At 37.8% G+C, this 14,195-nt stretch overlaps 1 protein-coding gene across 4 annotated transcripts in view; it reads right to left on the bottom strand.

Moving 5' to 3' along the window:
• dock10 (dedicator of cytokinesis 10) overlaps positions 1-14,195 on the bottom strand; it is a 165,164-nt gene that overhangs the window by 46,108 nt on the left and 104,861 nt on the right. For all 4 annotated transcript variants that reach the window (XM_077207559.1, XM_077207558.1, XM_077207561.1 and 1 more), the window contains exons 3-8: positions 12,161-12,250; positions 6,508-6,590; positions 2,093-2,165; positions 1,268-1,408; positions 1,040-1,174; positions 753-939 (exon numbers count right to left, since the gene is read on the bottom strand). In XM_077207559.1, coding sequence (XP_077063674.1) covers positions 753-939; positions 1,040-1,174; positions 1,268-1,408; positions 2,093-2,165; positions 6,508-6,590; positions 12,161-12,250 — 709 coding nt within the window. The remainder of the gene's footprint in view (positions 1-752; positions 940-1,039; positions 1,175-1,267; positions 1,409-2,092; positions 2,166-6,507; positions 6,591-12,160; positions 12,251-14,195) is intronic.

Here is a 14,195-nt window from a genome sequence, read left to right as displayed (position 1 = left end):
CGATCCTCAAAAGCCTAATGTTTGTTACTCACATTTTAACCAGATTTTTTTTGTTTTTTTATAAATGATGTATGAATCATCAAGTAAATCTAAATAACTTTAGTCCAGTAAGTATTCATCTTGAAATATCACTAACCATATAAAAGTTCTTATGTTTACTTCAAGAAATCAAGAAAAAATCAAGAAAGATTTCGCAACAAAAAGAGGAGTAAACAACAACCTGAAGGAGAACGTTTTTAAAATTATACTAAAAGGTGTTTTCCTTAGTTTCCATGAAGTATGAGATATGCAGGACCTCAGAAGGATATGAGAAAGGGAGTTTCAAATGACCACTTGATGCTTTGCTCCATGTCATTTTTTAAGTGTTGTGAGTGCTGGGTCTTGTTCATTTGGTTATGAATGAATTAATGAATTAATTAATTTTCATCAAGGTTTTTATGTTCTTAATTGATTATTTTTTATTTAATAAAAAAAGTTTAAGAGATTGTGCTGTATCATATCAATGCACGACCATCACAAAATATATATTTTTTAAATTATTCCTAAATCTTCCCTTGGGATGTTTTCAAACTTTTGCAGGGTACTGTATGTACAGTACAATTGTTTTGATCTAACATCTGTACATTGCCCTGTCACTGTCCTGATTGTAACAGCGCCAAAGCTCCTTCACTAACTGTTGCACTTGTGTATAAGAGGACAATAGAGCGATCTGATTGAGTCTTTCTAGTATTTGATGCTTTCTAAGTACCCACCGTGCCTACTGTCGCTCAGGTCCATACTCTTGCGGTCCAGAACCGGGCCCTCTGCAGGACTGATCTGCAGGATGCGTGTTAAAGTGTTGATCCAGTCATCCATGTCCTGCTCGTTCTCGGCAGCCAGGACAAAATATGTCACTTCATTCATTTTCAACTCAAAGGCGTGTTTCCTTAGGCGGTTATTCTGTATGAACCCCAAATGGACCCAGAAATCATAATAAATATTAGTCATTAGTCACCTCATTGTTCACTAAACTGCTTTTCTAAACTCTATTGGTACCAACCTGAACCACCCCGGTGCACGAGTCCAGAAAAATACAGCCTTTAGGTTCCTTTGATATTTTCTCATCTTTATAGAAGTTCATGATATAAGAGTTGTCAGTTAGCTGAGTCAACTGGAAATATCTTCGCTTGAAGGACTGTAAAAGCACAAACAACAAGCAATCAGCAATGTTTTACACACAAATAGTTTTATTGATAATACAGAATTTGTAATGAAAAAACACTCTTACCCGAACAGTGATACTGTTGTTGACAGTGCTGTTAAAGTTCCCTTTATAGAGCCAGCCAGACTTAAAAACGCCGATCCCTCCTACACCTCCACTACTTGCACCACCTCCTCCTCCTTTAGATGATGACAAAGAAGTTGTGTCCTACAAAAAAGAGTTCAAACATCTGATATGAAGACAAGAATCAGGAATCATCAGGAAACTACTATTCTGCTCCTTTAATTTTAACCATACACAACCTCAGTAGGCATAGTCACAAAGGCACATGCGTCTCTAATCACTGATAAGCAGATGACACACAACTTTAATAGTCGTTCCAACCCAATGGCCCCACTGTCTCAGTTCGTATCTCTGCCTGCCATTCAGACACTTCTATTGGATTGAGATCTCGTGACTATGGAGGCCATTTGAGTTGGGACTCAAATGCACAGACAAGTGCATCCAGAATTTTCATATCGGTGCATCTATCATCCTATTGAGATCTTGTGACTATGGAGGCCATTTGAGTAGGGATGCACCGAACCGAAAATTCTGGACCGAAACCAAAAATTCTCGATGCACTTGTCCAAAAACCGAAATTAAAATTATAACTTAAAAAAAAAAATGATTCTATTAATATAAGACTTTTTAATTGTATTCAATACTTTTAATGATACTGAATTTACAAAATAAATAAAATAAAATAACCACACTTTAAGTAAATTTGGACAGAAAATATATTCATATTACATATCAATTTTAAGTACCAGGATTTGAGATTATGAGAAACAAACATTTGGTCAAGTGTGTCCAAACATATTACTGGCCTTCTTGATGCACCATACTGACCTCATCTTTGTCTACATCTTCATGGTCAATCTCAAAAGAGTGTGAGGGCAACTTCTCTGCTTTATACAGCTTCCTGTGGCAGAGAGGAATTATGGAGAAAGAACAGAATCACTGTCATCCACCATGATCAGGACAAGAAGAGAAGGAAAGAGACCGTCTTCACTTCCACCAGCAGTTTGGTTTTGGATTTGTGGTGCTGCTGATAACGTTTAATTAACAATGTTCATTTATATATTATTAACAGCAGAAGACAACAGTTGATTATATTTATTGTTACCTTCTGATGTTGAATTTCCATGTTTTATGGGAACTTTCCATAGACATAATGATTTTTATACTGTACAAACTGTACATTATATCCCCTAACCCTAAACCTACCCATCACAGGGGGGAAAAAACCCATCACTTGGTATGATTTATAAGCTTTTTTCCTCATAGGGACTAAAAAAACATCCCCACAACATGGGGAATACCTGAACCAAACCAAACCACACCTCCCCCCCCCCACCCCCCCACACACACACGCACACACACACACAAAACCATCAAGCATCAAGCAAGGTAGTATGAACAAAATATTGGTCACACTTTGGATTAGGGTCCAATCATCACTATTAACTCACTATTAACAACGATATTTACCTCAAACTCAGAATTACTGCTTATTAATAGTTAGTAAGGTTGTTGTTAAGTTCAGGTGTTGGACATGATTAAGGGATGTAGAATATGGTCATGCAGAATAAGGCATGCATATGTGCTTTATAAGTACTAATAAACAGCCAATATCATAGTAATATGCATGCTAATAAGCTAACAGGTAATTTTTTTTTGATATATCAGGCTTATATGGCTCATTTCATATAATATATTGAGAATATGGAGCTCATATTTGAGTAGGGAGAAAACTGTTTATTCTGAGGCCCAAACTGACCAAAAGTATGAAATTTGGTGATGTTGTTGGTATTTATATGGCCTAAAGTTAAGGTGAAAATCGGATAACTTGTAATGTAAATCAAATTACTTACATAAAATGCATGTAAATATCAGTTGTCACTCTATATCTACCAATAATATATCTTAGCAAGATGATATTTAAAAGCCCCCCCCACACACACACACACACACACACACACAAACACGCACGCATGCAAGCACACACACAAAACCATCAAGCATTAGTGCACCAATAAATCCTCCTCTCCTCAAAGAGGTAGTATTTTCCACATCAAGTGGTGTTTATCACCCCTTTCAGTAAGCTTTATTCTGCCAGGACCCCACATACAGGTGTCCTTTCTGCTGCCTGTCTGAGTGCTCTTGTAAACCAGAGCCCTTTGTGTCTGTCCTGGGTGGTAGAGACAGTGTGGCGGTTTATGCAGCACAGACACACACCACACACATTTTTCTTTCAACCTACATCACTGTCTGGCCAGCAACTTTGGCGCTGCATGTCACCAGTTTCTCTACTCTCATGTTATTGGTAGACAGCAAGTCTGGACATATTGTTAGAAAATTCGATCACAGTTGATATATACTGCTGGTTAAACTAAGATATTCTAATTTGAGAAGGAATAAGTTTTCTTGTTGCTAAACATTTAAATTCTGCTGTTGGAAAATATTGTTATATAAACTAGATATTAAACCAGATAAACACTCAATATACAATTTAAACTCCCTCATGCTGCCAAAAATGTTCAAAATGTCATTCAAATTTGGCAAACAATCAGTTTTCTTGTCCCTAATAATGAACACTATGCAGAGGAATCTGTTTTAAATATGAACTGTGTTGCTAAAAACATATAATCAGCAAGAACTATCAACGTATGAATCAAACTGACTAAGACTGCACTCAGTTTCTTGTCCACTCATCATTAATTTAATATATCCATATGTGGTTCCAGATAAATCATATGAAATCTCTCCAGAAATCCTCTGTCCTGTCTTGCCTGCACTCGAGATGGTGATGGGTGAGCTCCACTGACACAGTCTGCACTGCTATTGGTATCTTGCTCATTAAAGTCTCTCTCTATTTGCATAAAGTGAAATATTTCTTAACTTTCTTAAGTTGCTGGACAAGCCTGTCGCTGTCTCTCGATTCTCCTGGAAGTCACCATCTCTCCATTGAAAATGGATGGGATTTATGTTTCGCTGGCATTGTGAACAGAGCTACAGGCTTCTGAAGGACATCACAAAGGATCTGCCTATTCACAAATCACCACTGGGCAATGTCTGGTCCAATCTAATGAAACAACTAAGGCCATTTCTCTTAGCCGATCCGTCCAGTTCTGTCTTTATCTGTCCGGCTGTTTCATCTCCCCATCTCAAGCTAACTGTTCCCTCGGATATTCCTTGCCTGCTCTGAGTCTGATCATGGATCTTGCCTGTCCCTTCCCGGTTCTTCCAGCTTTCCACTCAGCCTACCTGTTGCTGATATCGCCTGCTCCCGGGCTGTGCTACCATCTGCCCCTAGAATTTACTTAATGGATCTTTGCTCTTGAGACTTTTTGCAGACAACTGCTTCATGATGATTCCAGCTTTACTGGAATGAGCCTCTCTCTTCTAGTTCTCAGAACTCAAGACTTCATCTGTTGATTTCTGTCATTATTCTTAAGGCCCTTGCACACTGAGTCCGAAATCTTCGTATTCGTTTTTTCGTATTCGTAATTCGGTGGTTCTGAACGCCATTCAAACTGCATACTACAGATGCTGAAAACGCAGAAAATCGAACCCGATCCGATTTTTTTTTATAATGATGGACGATAGTTTTGGAGGCAGTGTGCAAGCGTGATTGACATAACGTGAGGTCGAATTTTTTTTTTTACGTGCGCAAATTTCGTAGTCAGTGTGCAATGGCCTTTAGTGTAATAGCTACACAATGCATTATGGGCTAGTCCTTTTGAAGCAATAGCACAATGGCACTGAACGGGTGTTTCACAGTGAATATAGGAGTTTGAGTTCGAGTAAGTCTTCGCCTGTCCGTGTTCACAGCACTCGTGACAGGAATATGTGGGGAAAATAGTAGAAAACGAATCGAAGCAGAGAGGAGAGGGAACTTTGAAATTGACTTCAGCGAGGAGCACGTTCTTTTAAAACTGAGGTGACTGTGATGAGCAGGAACTGCTCAAAATATGAAGATTTTAAAAAGGAACAACCAGAAAATATGAAGATTTTAAAAAGTTTATGCTCAGAACATTTTGAAGATCAGAGGGGTGATTTGATTCATTGGCTTGTGATTTGATTTAGTTCTTGATTCAATATTGATTCATTTGGCTAAATATTTGGTATAGTATGGCCTTCACATCTCTGTCAACTAATGCTGTAAACATACATAGAAACCGGTCAGCTGGTATTATTATTAAAGGTTCAAATTAAAAACTCATTCTTATACAATTAATATAATGTGGTATTTATAATATATATATATATATATATATTTATTTATTTTTTTAAATGATATAAGAGTAAAAATATAATAAAAATGTAATAAAGTGCATCTATTTAGCCAAATGTTCTTTTCTAAAGTTATTTGTTCTTACTAACTAACATCCTATATGGTCATTGAATGGCTTTACGTGACATTGTTCACAAGTTGTATTATTCATGTCTTTCTCATTGAACGATTACATGAGACATGATACATTTTAGTAAGCTGTACTGTATCTTTCACATACTGTCTGATGTTCATTCATGCTTATTTGGTCTTATAACTAGTAATAAAGAGGAGCACAGATCGGTTCTCGTGCCGCTTGAACTAAAATGCTACAGCGATCTGTCATGCCATATTTAAGAGCACCAAAATGGTATTTATCATTTGAATTTGGTATAAAAAGTAACCTACTCTGTCTTGTCTGTCACTGTCAGTGCGTTCTTGTTTTTTTAACTGCATGAGAAAATGGATGTGTGGGAACAGTGTCAATTGTGTGAGTCTCACACTTAATCTCACACTGTGAGAGTTGGTAGCCCTGGATATAGTTTTGTTTTAAAATATTATTAATATTTGAAAAATCTTTATCTGCCAAAGGTGTCTGTTAAAGTGCTTCATCTAAAGCATCTGTTGTGTCCAAACATTTGATAAACATCTTTTAAAAGCAGCTTACATACATTCAAAATCTAAATCCTTTACTATATGTCAATTTAACATCTGATAGGAATCATCTAAGAGACATACTGCAGATGTGACAAACATTACACTTTCCAGATGAAAACAAGCACATAATAAAGACAAAGACGTCACCTTAACATAAAGTGTAAACAAAGTTTCTTATTATTATGACTGTTATAATGAAATAATAATTCTCATTATTGTTAAATAATATTTCTTACTCTGCTGTGGTAAAAATATGCTTCTATAATTTCAAGACAAATGGTTTGATAGCAAGAAAACGATGCTGTTGGAATGTTTGGTAATCGAGCTGTACCTGGGCAGCATGCGGTAGTCCCCTGCATACTCTTCATATTTATACTGGATCACATGCAGCTGGGAGTTGAAGTATTGACAAGCCTATAGAAAAAAAATACAGTTATATGGAGACAGAGGTTCCTACTGTAAGAGCTAAATGACAAAAAAAGCATTCACTGAGTCAGTTATTTTTTCCTTCAAGTCAAAAAGCTCTACAGAATGTTAAATGTGTAATTTTCTGAGTTAAGTGAATGACCACCAACATATCAAAGATTTTTGAGGTAAAAAAGCTTTAGGTTAAACGTTTTCTAAATAAAAACTCCCCAAAAGATTTACAATTTCACAACTGTCAGCGGCAAACCGAAGCTCAAACATGCATGAATGCTTTGGTTGCATGGACATTCATGCATTCACTAGTCACAATTTTAGTTCTTCTAAAGATTAATGTAAGTCTGATGGGTTTCAAACAACATAAGGGAGAGAAAATAAATTTGTGTTTCCTTTTCGAATGGGAACTCGTACTGCTTCCTAGGACACAATGGGGAACGATTCAATCGTGACCACCAGTGTCTAAAGCATGTCAATACATCGACTGGTGACAGCCTGTGATGTCACTAACGGTGCAACCAGAGTATAAAAGGACGCTTTTAGTACAAGTGAATCTTTTCCTTCTCTTCAGGAGCGCTTGTTTGGGACATGTTGAAGGCAGTTATTGTAGAAAAAAAGTTTCAGGAAGTGTGTACATACATGTCTGCATTATCTGAAACCAGATGATTTACACGATCTGTGCTTTATTTGCTTGGGAAAGGAGCATGCATATGATGAGTTGCTTGAGGTCCTACGTCACAGACAGATTGAATCTGCTCTGGAGGCGTGAGAGATGTGAGATTGCTAGTGGCAGGTTGAACGAGCGATTTTTATCCGGACAAAATCTTTATGTGATTTTTATCCAGCTCTCACGAGCCTTCTGTTTCTGATCTGCATGCTGAGGTGGAAAGATCTTGGAAGAAACCATATTGTTCCCACATTAATCTATTTCAGCATGCAAATTATGCAAGGGTAGAGGGAATGCATGGGTATGAGTCAATGCCACCTGTAGAAGAGACGCTAGCCAGCTATCTCTCGTTAGGGGAGGCATCGATGTTGAAGGCTCCCACTCAGCCGACCAAACCACTGCATATAACATCACGTTTAAAAGGCAGAGTGAATGCGGCAGAGGGTCATTCATTCATTCATTCATTCATGTATATACTGTAGCACAAATAAACAAAACTACACTGTAAAAACGACAACTCAAAATTGTTCACCATACTAAGATTTTTGCATTCACTGACAATAAAATTGCTAGTTGGAACTTGAACTATCTTTCAGACGTTTCTGAGGAAAAGTTAATCTTATGTTATAAATTGAGTTGATTTTATTCTGAAGTTGTAGTTGACACCCAGTTAGAGTAAGGTCAACTTATCTGTGCATGCTCATTTGAAATTTGTCATGGCAACCGGCTGCGATGGGGTTTCCTTCGAGGGTTCTTTGTCGAAGAGAAACATTCCTTCTAACGGGTAAGCTAATCATATGAATATGTAACTGTTATATGCATTTGGTATTTGTATTATATTTCATTGCGGGAAACAAAATCGATAAATCATAACCAGGCGAGTCGTTTATGGCAATACAAAATCCCCCACTAGCTAATCGGTTAGAAGCTAGCTTATTTTGAACAGCTAAGCTCAATATAATTATTGTTGGGTTGGGTAATTTAAACTCAAAATATTAAGTTATTACAGGGGATGGTAATCTGAACTCAAAATAGTAAGCTTTTACAGACTTGAAAGTTCCAGTAATTTGAATTAAAAAAACTTAGTTGTCAGAACTTGAAAAACTTAGCTGACGCAACTTAATAATTGTAGTTCTTCAAAACGTAAAAAATTAAGTTGATATCTTCAACTCAAAAATGTTGTGCAGTCGGTTGCCTTGAAAATTTTAGTTGAACTAACTTTTTATTTTTCACAGTGTATAGTTGACCACTATGCTGTACAGGACAAATCTAAAATATATAAAAAGAGAGACACAAAATAGAAACAGAACATAGTTAAGATGAGTTAAATGCTGGGGTAAAAAGATATGACTTTACGTTAACTTTAATCTTTTAGGGATAGCGAGAGATTATTCCATTGCCTAGATCCAATGACTGCAAACGCATGATCCTCTCACAACTTCAACTTTGATCTGCGCTGGGAAAGAATGTTTCCGCTTGTGGAACGCAGATATCTGACTGCCGTGTTCAAATGAAAAAGGTCAGGCAGGTAGGAACTAGGAAGACGCCAGGCCATTTTGGGATTTTAAAATGAAAAGTAGTATTTTGAGTTCAATTCTGTAACGCACTGGCAACCAATTTAGAGCAATTAAAATTGGAGTAATATGTTCTCGCTTACGAACTCCAGTTAAAAATCTAGCTACAGCGTTTCGAACCATCTGAAGCCTTGTCATAGTCAACTGGGATATTCCATAATATAGAGAATAACAATAATCCAAGCGAGATAAATCTAAAGCATGTGTAACTCTTTCAGGATCTTTGGAAGATAAAAAGGGCTTAACTCTGGACAAAAGTTTCAAGTGAAAAAAACTAGTCTTATTGAGTTTAAGGGTGGAATCCAGAATAACACCCACCTTTTTGACAGCTGGTTTAATGTAGGAGTTCAGAATCCCAACATTAAAATTTATTTGATCCATTTTATCTTTACCCATAGAGTGCCAAAATACAATGACTTCCGTTTTACTTGCACTTAAGTGTAAAAATCTTTAGGACATCATATCAGCTAAGCAGACAAGCAAGGTTTCTAAGCCTTCCTTGTCATTGCGCTTCAAAGGCAGATATATTTGGGTCTCCAATACCAACTGAAAATGCTCTACCAGTGATTTTATTTTATTTAATACAACTAAGGGCACTTCCTCAGATGCCAACATCAAGTTCAAGGCGTGTCAACAAAATGGCATGGTCAATTGTGTCGAAAGCTGCACTCAAATCTAAGAGCACTAAAATTAAAGAGTCCCTGGAGGGGCCAGGGGTCAGGCCGTGGCGGTCCTGCACACAATCTCTGTGTTGCAGACTTAACAGGCCGATCTGCTGAAAGACCTGGACCAGGGTTAGGGTCTCCCCCCTGAGGCAGTAGATAAGCGTCGCACTATAGATTTGACTCTCAATGCCACCTATCAAAAAGCTGACGCGATCAGCTGATCAATGGTGGCGATGGTGGCAACGAAGAGGCATCTCTGGTGAGCCTAGCAGACATCAACTGTCTTATTGTTTGTCTTACAACTGTCTCCTCCTCTGAAGAGTAGAGCGCAGAAAAGACACAATTCGAGGAAAAGAAACAGGATTTGAGGGAAGTAATCCAGAATAAACGTGCTCAGCGTTCTCAGGTTGCAGAGGCCAAATAACATCTGCCTCCATCCTTCTCCCCCACTCTGTAGTAGCAATGGAAAATGGGGGTTGGTTGAAAAACTGCTTTCTTCTCAACTGTCTTATCTACTGAGTGAACAGCGACAAGATGTAACTAAGCAGGTGGAAGTTTTACAAATCTTTTTAATGACGTTTAGCTGACATCTGTCATCCAGCATGACATTGTCGAAGAAATTTTATCTTTAAGATGTGTGTAACCATCATATGACTGTAAAAGAGCACACACAAAGCTTATTCTAGAGCGTCGGTACATGACAGGAGGGCTCAAAAATAAAATATGATGAAGTCTAAGAATGTTCCACATATGGTTGAAAATACCATCAATTGGCCTAGAAAGATAACATTCTGGGAGTCAAGACTATAAAGGAGGAAGGAAACCCTCCCTTCACTGTCACACTCTGCAGCCACTCTTTGTGACTGTATGACTGCTGGCCTTTTCTTGCAAGAAAATAAACCTCATTAAATACAATTGGAAATGTTTGTCTCTAATTCAGTGATATAACTGTGTTTGCCACCACATCAAGGTCAGTGGTGCATTAGCAATGAAGCAACATGCCTACCATTGCCCCGCAGGTAAGAGAGAAGAAATTAAATGTGAAGTGAAGTGAAGAATCTATTGCAAAATGGTTTTCACCATTTTTTTTATTGCAAAATCACTTTTGTACTGCTTTTAGAAAAGTTAATTCTGTCACCGTGCATGATGCTTTTCCTCTGCCTTGTATTGAAGACTGTATTGATAATCTCAGAGTGCCGAAATACATTACGAAGATAGATCTGCTGAAGAGTTACTGGCAGGTGCTTTTAATAGAGCACACTTCTGAAATTTCGGTGTTCGTACCTGACACATTTCTTCAAAATACACGGATGGCATTCGGGCTGTGAAACTCACCGGTGACGTTCCAAAGATTAAAGTCTATGGTTCGAGGTATGGTTCCTAATTTCAGTATTTACTTGGATGACATAGTAATTTATTCATCTACATGGGCTGAACATATTTCAACCTTACATTAGGTGTTTTGCCATTTTAGGTGCTGCATCCCTAACGTTAAATCTTAAGAAACATGAATTTGCTTAAACTTTTGTCACATATCTGGGAAAGCAGGTAGGAAATGGTCCGGTACATCCATTGTTCTTGCATATCCTCGTACCTACTACCAGGCGGGAGTTGCATAGATTTTTGGGGATGTTTGCTTATTATCGGTGCTTCTGCAAAATAGTGTCTCTAGTGTAGTCGCTATAGTATAGTGTAGTTTGTTTTATTTGGACTAATGAGTGCCAACAGGCATTTTTGTCTGCAGAATCTCTCGTCTGTAGTGTGCCCATCCTGTCGGCCCTGGATGTGGCTTGAGGTGGATACCAGTGCGATTGGATTTGGAGCTGTCCTGCTACAGGAGGGTGCAAATGGAATTTCTTCACTATTTTGCTGGCGTTGCAACATTTGATGTTTACGTGGGTTCTACAGTAGCTCTTCTCCTGTTATAGTCTATATCAGTGGTTCTCAAAGTGCGGGGTGTGTGGGCACTACAGGGAGGTTGCTGGAGATCAGCAGGAAAAAAAAATCTGAAAACCACTCCACCCCTGCGCACCTGTGCCCCATTGCTCTAATGGTTCTCCAGGTTGAGTATATAAGACGAGAATGAAACGAGATGAAGCACGTTGCTTACCCCTTTTAATGGGTGTTTGATTAGGGGTTCGTAACATGTCATATCTTCATCACACCCTTTGATAACACTGGACAGATATTATTGCAACCATTATGGATCTTATATTAAATACGTATGTTAGTTACTGTACGTTTATTTTCTACTGTGGGAGCTGTATCTTGTGTTACTGTAACTCTTTAAATTCAGAAACAATGGTGACTTGAAACATGTACAGTATCTTGCTTTATTTGCTACTGAATTAAATGATTGTTAAAAAGTACTAAACTAAAAGAAGATCTTGCTGTTGTGTTTCTGTGATTAACCCAAATGTTCTCATTGCATATTAAAATGATATCGTGGTTTGAAACACCAATTATGTGGAAAGAAAATATGTAATGAACTGTAATGAAAACAGGAAATTAGAGTGATTAGCAGTTTTAAAAGTGTGATGTTTAGAGTTAAAATGTAGACTGTACACAGTTACCCTCCTTTCTCCATCTGTATTTCTGCACTACTCTTTTATTTGGGATTACAACCAAATCCACACGCATACACGCACGCACACTTACCTGTCTGACCAGCAGACATTCAGCATGTTTGTCAGCTCCCTCTGGCACAGTGGACTTCACGGTTCTCCTCTCTACAGGAAGAGTGGACACCTAGAATAAAACAGATAGAGATTATTTGAAATCATCAACGAAATCAAAAGTATAATTCAAGATGGGTTTATGGGAGTCATGAGGACTCAGTTATTTTGTTTTATTTTCATATTCAATCATAGGATCCTTCTTAGGCCTACTAGATCACATACTCATATGTGCACTCTTCGCAAATGCTTCTAACCACAGGGTGAGAGCTGTCGTTCCAACCACACAAATCTGTGAAGCTGCTTGCGAATGTACGTTAGAACTATGGTTCGGGGAAACACGACTTGTTGAACTATTCTGATAATGACAGAACTTTTAACCATACTTGCCTAACAATGCTTTTGGGAAACACCCCTGATTGGTTGTGGTGGCTAGAAATGAGCCGGCTGGGAGTATAATATCTTTCTCTGTACCGACCCTTATTGTTGATAGACAGAACATTGATCTAATTTTAGGAAGTAATGTTGTTAAACGTATCATTCATGACATGATTTTAAAGGAGTAGTTCACTTTACTCACCCCCATGTCATCCAAGATGTTTATGTCTTTCTTTCTTCAGTCGTTAAGGTTTTTGAGGAAAACATTCCAGGATTTTTCTCCATATAGTGGACTTTAATGGGGTCCAATGGTTTGAAGGTCCAAATTGTAGTTTTAATGCAGCTTCAAAGATCTCTACACAATCTCAGCAGAGGAATAAGGGTCTTATCTAGCCAAACCATCAGTCATAAAAATAAAATAAAAACATTTATATAAATAATAATAATAAGTTTATTTTATATAGCACTTTTCAGAAAGGTCGCTTTACAAAGTGTACAAATACACATGACAAGGAAACATGACATAGAAACGATACATATAAACAGTGAAGGGTAACATAAGAGAAAGAGGTACATATAGAAATCAGAACCTAGAGTCAGAGTTCAGAGAAACAAGTGACAAAAAGATATGTTTTAAAGTGTTTTTTAAAGTCGTGTTGTGATGAGAGGTCACGGATATGTTGGGGAATAGAATTCCAGAGAGTTGGGGCAGCGGTACAAAATGCCCTACCAAACGATGACAGTTTGAGCCGTGGGATCGTCAACAGATCGGTATCGGAAGATCTAAGTGTGCGGTAAGCCATAGAAAAGAGAATTGCAGTAGTCACGCCGCGAGGTGATAAAAAGTGTGAACTAGAGTCTCAGCATCAATGATTTTAAGAAATGGACGTAGGCGTGCAATATTAAGAAGTTGGAAGAAGGCAGACTTAGTGAGCGAGGAGATGTGAGGAAGGAAGGAAAGAGAGGAATCAAAGATTATACCCAGGTTTTTTTAAATAGTGGAAGATTGAACAAGACTCCAGCAATATTGATATTGCCAACACAGACACGGGATGTAGTTTTAGGTGAACCAATAAGAAGTTAATCTGTTTTATCTGTGTTAAGTTTGATCCAAGCATTTATTTCATCAATACAAGCTGATATGGAAAGCGTTGGGAAAGGAGCATTGCGTTGAGAATGGATGTATAGTTGGGTGTCATCTGCATAGCAGTGGAATTTGAAGCCATGGTAACGGATGATGTTACCTAATGGGAGCATGTAGATGATGAAGAGAAGAGGCCTAAGAACAGAACCCTGGGGAACATATATATTTTTAAGCAAAAATGCTTGTCTTGCACTAGTTCTGGGATGCGCCACACATTCCGTAGGTGAAAGTACCGACCTAGTGTTTACAAAGCAAACGTGTAAAGACTAAGTCAAACGACATTAACGAGAATAAATAAATAAAAGGTAAAACAACGATGTCGGACGGTTTTGAATTTGGTGGAGAAAATGAGATGGAGTTTTTCGCCCTACTCTACATTTTTGAACCGAAACACACGTGACCTTTCAACGTGATTAAGTAATGCGTGGCACATCTCAGAGCTAGTGCAAGACAAGCATTTACGTATATATATATATATATATATATATAACAATTC

This window comes from Siphateles boraxobius, unplaced genomic scaffold (assembly GCF_051911475.1).
Source record: "Siphateles boraxobius isolate OS27281-9 unplaced genomic scaffold, OSU_SipBor_1 6, whole genome shotgun sequence".
Classification (NCBI taxonomy): Eukaryota; Metazoa; Chordata; class Actinopteri; order Cypriniformes; family Leuciscidae; genus Siphateles; species Siphateles boraxobius.
This window is presented reverse-complemented; position numbering and strand designations above follow the sequence as displayed.